The sequence below is a fragment of the Ammospiza caudacuta genome, chromosome 11 (genome assembly GCF_027887145.1).
Source record: "Ammospiza caudacuta isolate bAmmCau1 chromosome 11, bAmmCau1.pri, whole genome shotgun sequence".
NCBI lineage: Eukaryota > Metazoa > Chordata > Aves > Passeriformes > Passerellidae > Ammospiza > Ammospiza caudacuta.
Window position 1 is genome coordinate 19,670,407 of NC_080603.1, and position 10,619 is coordinate 19,681,025.

Here is a 10,619-nt window from a genome sequence, read left to right on the forward strand (position 1 = left end):
AACAGAAAGGTCTGTTATCTCAGGTCTCAGGCCCTCCATCCTGACTCAGCACCCTGATCTGCAGCACTGGCTCTCTAAGCAGAATGGCTTGGCTTGCTTGGGTGCTCTTTGGCATGCAGGTGCTTTGCTCCTGCACTGCTGCCCCCCCAGCCCCAGGGGCAGGGGCTGCCCTGCTGTGCCCCCGCTGCGATGACGCCGCAGTGGAGGCGGCTGCAGACCTGGCTCTGCGCCACATCAACGCTGACCGAGAGGAGGGCTACGTGCTCAGCCTCTACAGGATCGTCAGCGCCCGAGAGCAGCCCCAGGTAAGTCACCCTCTGGCCCAGTATGTGCTCCTCCCCATGTCTATTTCTCAGAAATATCTATTTGAATGAGGAAATATTTCCAAAGGCTAATGCAAAGCTCTATTCACAGGACTCCAGAGGCCATGTCAACTTTATGCACAGACTAGAAATGATTTCATCACACTGTGGGCAATTAGAGAGCAAATCTCAGTCATGACTCTCTGCTGCAGGCCCTTGGAATAGCTCCAGGCATCAGTTCAAATTTGATATGAAACACCACTACTCTGATTTAATTTCATTTTACACCTTCCTCCCGCTGCCTTGAGCAGTTGGAGTGCAAAGGCTAGTAAGTCATAGTGTGTTTTGCACAAAAGATATGAGCACTAACAGGTGTAAACACATCCTGCTTGGGACCAAGGAATTCCTTTACAGACCTCTAAAAGATGACTCATTCTCCAGAAGAAACCTGAAACCAGTTCAAGGGCAAAAATACACTGGAAATACCTACAGAATATCACTCACATTTCCTCGAGTATCGTATTTCTCTGTGTGTGCTTAATTTATGACAATTTTGTGCTACAATAACTGAATCTATTGGCACTAACCAGGGACAGCCTGAAATGAATTCACAAGGGCCTGCAGTAGATTATGCACTATGGAAGGCTGCTGCTAGCATTCCCTGCGATGCTGCTCACTTCCCATAAGCTTACCTTACCTGAAAGGCTGAGTTCAGAACACTAAAGAAAATTAGGCTCGTTGCCAGATACTTAAAGATCTGTGCTGGCAAGGATAGGACACTTCTTCCTGCTGCTCTTACAAGGACATGGCTCCTGCAGACACACTGTGTACTCCAGCAACCCGAGATCTCACAGCTAAAGATGCTCTGCTGTGGTTTGCACTGTGTGCTCTACATTGCCTTGCTCAGGTGACAGAATGTGCCCACTGAGCAACTGGAACAGATCTCTTCAGAATTTTTCCACATGATGCAGGTGAGCTGGCCCAGAATCCACATCAGCAGGCAGGGAGTTAGCTGCTCAGACCCCTTCCTGGGGCTGTTTCATGGAGTTTGGTACTCAGCCCTCCTCCTGGGGCAATTTCCTATTGACAATAATTAGAGCCCCCTATGAGCACCCTAGAGTGCAGCATGGTAGGTTGCAGACATGCTGTAAACCACCTCAGTTATCTCCCTACTTCTCCCTTCACCTCTGCCGAAGATATCTCAGCACTGGAGAATTTTGGTCCTTGGTTGTGATTTGTCTGTCACTCAATTTCCTAAAGACAACTCATTGCTTTAGAGCAAGAATACTTTGTTTATCTGAGGGTTTAATTTACTTATTTACTTTTATGATTTCTTTTTTTTTTCATCTATTATTGCATCCTGTAAATAAGGTGTTTCAAGTCATTGCAATAACAAACTAGACATTCTAAGCCCTTTGTCCCATGGTTGCTGCTGCTGGGACTGAGTACATAAGGAGCAGTCAGCAATGCCAAGGGGTTCATGGACAGCAACAGCCTTATGGCACCTCCCATTCCTCTCAAAAAATTAAGAAATTTTTTTTTCTCTGTGCACCAGTCAGTGGTCCTTCCTCTCACTTTCCTAAGTAGTACTGAGGATAAAAAATTTTCAAAGTTACTTCAAATTCAAATCTGCCCTTAAGCAACCTGTGGTTCAGGTTTGCTCTAATTGAAACTAATGAGCCATCTGCTATTAACTTATATGCAAGTAGGACAGAGCTTGCTTTCATACAAGATACTAATGATTAGCTTCACTGATGGGCACTTAACCAAAATTACAAAACATGCCCAAATATTTTATTTCTTTCCCTTGCACCAGGTCACCCTGCTGCCACATCTCCTCTGGCTCCCTGGCTGCCCAGCACACATTGCAGCCTGGCACCAGCAGTGCTGAGGGAGGGATCCTTTTGGCAATGGAAAGAGATACAACTTTTTATTCAATACTAAGCAGATATCAAAAGGCCCTTGCATAACAGTCTTGTAATGAAAATTAAAATAAGGATGATTAAAATTTTCAGTGATCTGCTGAGCTCTGAATAAGCCCCAAATTAGCCTTTCCCTGGGGGTGAATGATACATACAGAAGCAGGTAGACCAAAAGATGTGTAGATTTTGTAATAAACCTATCTGCTTATTAGAGCTGCTATTATACAAGAGACCTATAGGCAAGGGTTTGGTCTGCACTGGATGCATTTAGTATTTCTAAGATTACCAGTCTTTATAATCAATATTCATGATTCAGCTGAGGAAACCCATCTAACACCAAACACATTTGATTATAAGAAGATTTCTTTAATGAGGTATTCATGTCCTTTTGCCTCCAGAATACCTTAACAACCAGTTTGAAAGCTCAAGTCACCAATTCCAAATATAAGACTCCTTAAAGATGCACATTTTTCTTGGCTATTTCTTCTTCATGTGGATAGTCTTAGTGATGGCTTTTTCCTTATAGAAGTCAAATGTAAAGTTACAAACTTGTACCAAATTCTGCACTACTCCAAAACACATTTTCAGCAAATAGCAAATACTCTTTGACTGATCTTACTGTGTGTTTACTGATTTAAGCTGTATTAGCTATCATATTAAAGAGAATTATCATCATGGTATTTAGATATCTTGTACATAGACAGAAAATGATGATTAGTCCCTTCCACAGAAGGATCTCTGTGTGGGGGGATATTGCTGTGCCACTGCACAAACAGCACTGCTGCACCTCAGTGTCACTCTTTGTCAAAATAACTTTTGATCTTTCCACAGCCTTATAACTAAACCTCAGGATTAGTGTAAGCAAGTTCTGAGATCTCAGTGCAAGGCATTACCAGATCACTTCATAGAACACTTAGGGAAAAAAAAATAATATGAAAATACAAAAAATATTAGAAAGCATGAGAAGCTGCATATATAAGAATAGAACTAAGAGACAATGCTAACAAAGCAATTTCATAATTCTTTTTATTTATTTTCATTTTACCCTTTCAAATTTAAAGGGTTTAGTATTACTAGTATCCATGTAGAGTTCACATACAATTACCATCCCTCAGATCTCCACAGATGTGATCAGAGTAGTTTGCATCTCTCAGTCTGCTCAGAACTCCAGAGCAGACACCACTTTGTGGTTTTCTAAACACTATGAAGACAAAAAAGTCAGCAGTGCTCCAGCTTCATAGGCCCTATGGACTGGTATTTAGTCACTGTTAAAAAGAGGCCAAAACTAAAGGCAAAATGACACAGATGTCAGCCCCAGACTTCCACAAGATTGCCACCCCATTTAGTGCTTTCTCCACAAACCAGTGACATCAAGCAGGGATGAATGAACACTGCTGTCACTCAGTTTGGTTTTTCTCCCCCTTCAGCAAAGACATAATCTCAGTCTAAACACACAACTAACGCTCACATCTAAGTTCTTTAGGTTGTATAAATGACAGCTGCCCTCTTTCCAGCTTTCCACTAAGGATATAAATAAAACATGATCCAGCTAAGCTGTATCCTTGATAAACATGCTGGAAAGGTGCTTGCCCATGTCTAGTGTGGAGGCAGAATGAGGAGCTGCACCATGCAGCAGCTCATCCTCCTGCACTGCATGATGTAAGCACTAGATATATGGAACTGAATTTTTAGTCCTTCCTTGTACTTCCTGCCTGGAAAGATGAGCCTGAATTGCTTTGTGCTGCAGTGAACTGAATAAAGGTTTCTGGACTTAAGCTCAGGTCAGAACTCAAGCACTGGACTGAAGCTTTAAGTGAGTCTGAGACATCCCTGTGACCCTGCAAGGTCTCTCACAGAACTCCCTGATAGCTGAGATAATATCTAAGCTTCTCTATCAACACAGCCTTTGCCTCTTTACAGCAGGTGAGAGCATCCACACTTGAAGAAGACACTGCCCTAAGAAATAAGATATTTCTCTTTCTAATGCCTGCTGGGAATGTTCCATGTTAGCAGTTTTTTATTAGTTGTGGTATTTACAATCTCATTCTTATTTAAGGCAAAATACCAACCTTTCAAATCTGATAATAAAATGCAGTTGACAGTGAAAACATCAACATGTTTAGTCTTTATTCTTGGGTTCTGGTTGGTACCAGAAACAGAAGAATAAAACTGACCAAAGGATTGTTCTTTATATACAGCTGGCTAGCTGCATGACCAAGCCTGTTCTAACAGGACCTGAATTTCACCTGATTTGCCACTTTTGTCACAGAGAGTGTTCAGTTCTCAGGATATCTCTGCATTCCATCTGCGTGTTTTCCATTTTTTCATCTCTCCTTTTTATGAGTCCCTACTTTGATACAAAACTGGGATGTGACCCTTTTGTTTCTTGTTTTCAGGAGATCACTGGTTCTGTCTTCTATCTCATCTTGGATGTAGTAGATACTGAGTGCCATGTACTCAGCAAAAAGTTGTGGAAGAACTGTAATCTCAGATCTGCTCATTCAACCGTAAGGATTTTATTTTTCTATTTAATCTCACATATGATGACTTACTCAGGTACTACTGATGACTGCAAAACCCCTACACTTGGATTTTTAGTGGGCAACAAAAAAAAAAGCTTAGAAAAAAAAATCAAAGCCCATTTTATAATATCCACAATTTTACTCTGTATCTTCTAGTCAGTTTATAGACTGGTAAGATTTATTTGAAAAAGTGAAAATTAAAAGAAAGTTTTTGACCAAAGCTAATAAAGAGACCAAACTAAATAGCCATGCTAGGACACTATTTAGAATAATGGTTTACTTTTTATAGCAACAGTATAAGAGTTTATTTTAAAGACAGCTTGTCAAGGAGGGAATAAAAGAAACACACTTTTATATAACATGTGAATTTTGGTTTAGTTTAATTCCACTTTGATTCTGACAACTTTGCAAAAATTGCACTGAAATAGGAGAAAAGGGAAAGCTCAGCAAGATAAGCTGAAAAGACAGAAAGTGGTCCAACACTGTTGCTACAGGTGACCAAAACTGCTCTGAACAACTGAAAAAACTCTTAGAAAATGAAGAATGACAAGAAAAAAGGTTCACATATATATATAAAAGTTATGATTAAATTTTCCTGGACTGCTTCTAAGGCAAATCAATTTTAACTTTTCAATGAAAAACTAGAAAAAAATAAAAAGAATTCTGCTCACTTCTCATTACAGTGTTTTCAGCAGAAAAAGGGCACAAAGACTATATGGTTTATATGCCTTCAGTGAAGCCAAGAAATGCATGTCCAGAGGCCTTGAGCACACATGCAGGAATATCTAAGAAGCCCTCAGAAAATATTTTTTGGCCATAAAGTAAGATTTTTTTGTGTGCAAGGATGACCCTACTATGCCACAAAACTGATTTATGGTCCTTCCTACCACTCTCCCTATGATTATAGGGAAAAGAGGGAAGGTGGAAGACAGGTGACTGGATCCAGACACTCTGAATTATCTATGGGTTTAAACTCTCTGAGTTCCAGACATAGAGCCAGCCCAGGACAGGGACCCAGGAGCACTCTGTGACACTTGGGCACTTCTCAGCTGCCGGAAGAGTGGCCCTGTGCAGGCCACCCAGCAGTTAAGCACTGCATCTCTATAAATCAGAATCACCAGGGGATGAGCTGGCCTTTTGTTTTTAAATTAGATGCTTGGAAATATGCTTCATTGTCATTTAAGTATTAACAAAACTTTTGTATTGAAAAGAATTCCATAATTGCAAGAAGAAAATGAACCACTCCTGTCTAGTTACTAGATGATGAGTAAAGAGTGCAATATTAATTGTTTCTAAATGTTTATGTTGTTTTAGGTTTACGGTCAATGCAAAGCAATTATCTATATAAATCAGGCAAGAAATATTGCTCATCTGAATACTTATGAGTGCACTTTACAACCAGGTATGTCTTTAACATACTCTTTATAAGAGAACTGGAAAAATTCTTTGCCAAATAGCATTACTTTAAATTTTAAATGTAATTATGACTGCAGTATCTCCATTAGCTTCAGCTGCCCTGATTTTCTCAAGTCAGTGATCATAAGGCCAGGGAGGTAATGCAGCTCAAAAGAGTTCAGTAATAACTGTTTTAACCTCTGGGACACTCAGCAGAGCCTCTATATGGGCTTTTACCCTCTGAACTGAAAAGAAAAAAAAACAGTTTGTGAAAAGGCAAGGAAAAACAGCAAGCCCACTGTCAATAGGTTGACTTTTTCCTTCGGTGTCTGCTTCCACTGCAACATTTTTATGGGTCTGTAAATACATAAAGATTCAAAATTACTGAGGGGTGCAAACCACAAATATCTTACTCTAGGGGAGTGGAGGACAAGTGGACAGGGTTGGGAGCATAGATGCACTTACAGTGACCTACACTGTCAACATGCTTTTCTGGTTATGTCTTCTCTAACAACACTGTTGTGTTTGAATAAAAAGTTCCAGGCAAATATATTTGGTCAATATGTCCCGACTGCCCCATTGATGATTCTCCAACCAAGCCTGAATACTTGGAGGCTGCTGCCCGAAGCCTTGCCAAGTTCAATGCAGAGAGTGAACAAACTCATTACTTCTCTGTCCTCAATGTCACAAGAGCTTCAATGCAGGTAAGCCAAGGCTCATCTGACTTGATTTATCCCTCAAGAATCCTTCTATTCAGAATACTCCTGATTTCTGTGATCCAAGACTCTGATTCCATTTCTTGCAAAAAGAAATGCAGAAGTCAAGACGTAGACTTGCTTCCAAAGTTCAGAAAAGCTTCAATGTTAACTCTTTCTTCTTCCACCACCATGAATTCACATTACTATTCCTTAATAGAAAGTATTTAATAAAGTCAAGTCATACCTTCCAATTCATATCTGTAATTCACTGAATGAATATAAGCATGGTTTAGAACTAATTTAGAACTAACAGAGAGCTCAGGATCTCATGGCAAAATCCTCTTTGTTTACCACAGTATTACCTCGTCTCTCTAAAATTCAGTATGTGTAGATAGCAAAGTGGTTTTTCTTGTTTGTCTAAACTGTCAGATATTACTACAATATACTATGTAATCACTTCCATTTTCTAACCCCAATTTCAGAAATAGTAAAATGATTCTGTTCATTAAAACAATCAGAAATTGTCAACAAGACACTGAACAGGGTCTCTGGCTATGTAGTTCTATGTGGATGATAATTTCTGACAAAATCTAAACCCATTTCCACTATGCCAATCCATGAGTTATTAAGATTATGCATATATAAGAAGTAAAAAATTACCAGGCAATAAAGCAGTACTGGCAAAAAATTCACTGTAACACAACAAACAGTAATGTCCAAGTATCACCTGCTCCTTCCATTGCAGGAATTTTTAATATATTTCAAGGTCAGTAGAAATTCTTTATTCTTCCTGAGACATGTACAAGTTCTAATTGCCACTGGCCTCTCATTTACAGTGGGTCGTTGGTCCTGCACATTTTGTGGAGTTTTTAATTCAGGAGACATCTTGCTCCAAAGATGACACGGTTGCTGACATCTCAATGTGTGAGCCACTTCCACCAGAAGTAGCTGTAAGTACTTTTCCTTGTACACCAGTTTTCCATGAACACCAGTTTTCCAGATACTATGATTCCTCAGCAAATATTTAGTATTTATCTCCTTGGCTCTTTGCAGACAAGAACCAAGAGTCACAGTCGTCTTTTTATGGATCATAACTCTATAGTGTTTTTCAAGTCTACAGATTGCTTTAGAATAGAGAAACATTTCAGCAAAACTTCTGAATTCTTACCAGAAGTCCATAAGCAAAGAAAACAAAAAAATACCATTCAAAAAAGGTGGAGTAGCAATCACCTTACAAAACGGAATGAGTCTAAAGGATTTCTTCCAAAGAAACAGACATAGACCATAATTCACTAACAATGCATGAAGAGTACACTCATACTACAATCAGGTCAGCTAGGAAAACATTTAGGAACTAAAGAAAAAATTGTAAGATAAACTGGAAGACTAAACAGGCATGTTGTCAAGAGGTAACATTTAAAGTCACATCTTAAGTGAGATCCAAGCCATGATACCTATAGATGTATATACCTATAGACAACTACTAGAAACAGCATTTTTTTCACAGTTTCTTTCACTAGTATGGCATGAAATTGATTCTGTGTGGAAAATTATATTATGTTCTACACACAACTTGCCTTTATAGGGATATTCTGCTGCATGAGAACTGAAGCAAGCTGTTGTAGTTTGGCCTTAAGCAGTCAGCTTAGTTTTGCTATTGTGTTACCTAACCCTCCTTTGCAAATACAAGGCCTTTATCAAAACACTGCCTGCCTTTGTGAGGTTGCCAATCCCAAAATAAAAATTTGCCCAAGCTGTTTATCCCTACAAATACACTTAGAAGCTATAACTATTCAGCCTTTCATAATCACTTATTTTACAAGATAGGAGCTTAGTATCAGGGCTCCATGTGAAAAAATGCTTGTATTTTCTTCTTACAGAAAATCGGTTTTTGCAAAGGCTCTGTAGTAAACGGCCATGTGGAACAGTTTGTCACAATATCCTGTGAAATCTACAGTCAGCAGGTATTTCTTAATCTAATCTTAATATTGCAAGAGTAATACTCCTTTACAAAACAAGTATTGAACTTTTGAAAGCCTAGCCATTTTTAAGTTTTCTTATTCACAAAGATGTGCTTCAAGAAAGTGATAAGGCCAGATCAGGAAGAAATCTCTCTTGTGATAAAACCAGCTGTTGTTTGGTGGACAAAAAGGCAGTAGAGTGAGTATAGAGACAATCCTGCAGAATGTGTTTAGAATGATCTACAATGAAATTATAAATCACAAAGGGGATGCAAGGGGATATTACTGTAGTTACCCAAGTTTCATGCACCCATCTCCACTGGCACAAGATGTAGTTACATCCATTTATACTTTGAGCTTCTGTTCTGTAGCTGGTCTTGGAGGACTAGAAATCCTTAGCATGAAGGGTAATCTACATATCTGAAGAAATTTGGAACTGCTTCAGTTTAGATAATGCTTAATCCTTGTTATTTAGGAACCTGCCACTGAAGAGGAAAACCAGGAAGCCAATCAGACACCTGGAAAATCCACGCAGGATCAACAGGCCTCCCCTTCAGACGCCAATTCTTTTTCCCCACACCTGGAAAAAACAGTGGGCTGGGTTAAAATTCTACCCCCTTCAAATGAGGACATCACTTTCCATAGCCTACGAGAAAGTCAAAATGAACATAAAGACAGAAAGCCAGTTCCTCCTAAGGCTGTAGAATCTGCCCACAGGTGTGATGGAGAAAATACTCAAGTAAACAAACCAGACTTGACCAAACCAGTCACTGGACCAGTTTTTCTCCCTTTTCCTGAAGAACCTTCTCCATCAGATTCATGTCCAGGAGAAGCAAAGCATCCAGAAGGCATCCTCCATCCTTTGATTACTAGAAAGCCAGCCACAGTCTAGCCAGCACAGAAGCGCCACGACTATCTGTAACAAAATAACAACAAAATGGCAACATGGTTTACAATTTGTGCAACACCTTCAAATAAAAAAAAAGAGTTTGATACAGTATTCACCTTTGGCATTTTCAGTTTTATGAAAGCACAAGAACAGATTGGGAAAAGAAATTTAACAGAGGCATTTTCCAGCTACAGTATTTGGCTTTTAATTCTCAAATTCTCCCCATCAAGCAGGGCATGAAGGAAAGGTAACTGTGGAGGATAAAAGAACTTGCAAGGCTGGGACAGCCCAAAGACATCAGAAAAAATATATCCTTGGTAGCAAAATCTGTCAGGGCCCAGAGGAGGATGGCTGCTCCCCAGGGGATGGGGAGATAAGCCAAGTGTGACAATCAGGCTGGCGGGGCAGGGGCCCGTCCTGTGGTGCCTGAGGGAGGTGAGCAGGGCACAGCCAGGCATGGAAGTCAGGTTATTGAAGGAGCCAGGTCGCCAGTCAGGGGCAGTCCTGACTGCCAGGTCGCACCAGCCAGGTGTCAGCCCAGGGGCAGGAGGCAGGCCTGAGGGCAAGCCCTGAACTCGAGTGAGCAAGGCATGGTCAGGGCTGGAGTGGTCATGGCAGCGAGTCAGGCACAGCCCAGCACTGTCCCAGCAAGTCCACAGTGACCAGACAGCGTGAGGGATGTGGGGCTGTGGGTTGGGACCTGCCCCTCCATCTGTGGGTCTGCACCTGCCCCTGCACCTGGGGCCAGGCACAGGCACAGCTGTGACGCAGCAGGAGCTGCAGCTCCGGCAGGGCACAAACGCTGCAGCCTCGGCCTAAAACAGCTCCTGAGGGAAGTGGGGCCGTGGCCTCCCCCAGCACTGCCCAGGAGCCTGTCCCCAAGGCCACCTGTCCCCAAGGCCACCAAGGAACAGCCCCGGCGCGCTGAGC

General features: G+C 41.0%; 1 protein-coding gene across 1 annotated transcript; it reads left to right on the forward strand.

Moving 5' to 3' along the window:
• Positions 1-9,800, forward strand: FETUB (fetuin B). The gene is made up of 7 exons (XM_058812335.1): positions 1-305; positions 4,621-4,731; positions 6,061-6,148; positions 6,679-6,845; positions 7,676-7,789; positions 8,720-8,803; positions 9,276-9,800. The coding sequence occupies exons 1-7, from the start codon at positions 84-86 to the stop codon at positions 9,690-9,692; spliced, it is 1,203 nt and encodes a 400-aa protein (XP_058668318.1). The 5' UTR covers positions 1-83; the 3' UTR covers positions 9,693-9,800.
• The last annotated feature ends 819 nt before the right edge of the window (positions 9,801-10,619 follow it).

Bases quoted from the DNA above. Each gene is read 5' to 3' on its own strand.
- FETUB (XM_058812335.1), top strand. From the start codon at position 84: ATGGCTTGGCTTGCTTGGGTGCTCTTTGGCATGCAGGTGCTTTGCTCC. The intron at 306-4,620 runs GTAAGTCACCCT...TCTTGTTTTCAG, and splicing joins GCGCCCGAGAGCAGCCCCAG to GAGATCACTGGTTCTGTCTT. The intron at 6,149-6,678 runs GTATGTCTTTAA...TTGAATAAAAAG, and splicing joins TGAGTGCACTTTACAACCAG to TTCCAGGCAAATATATTTGG.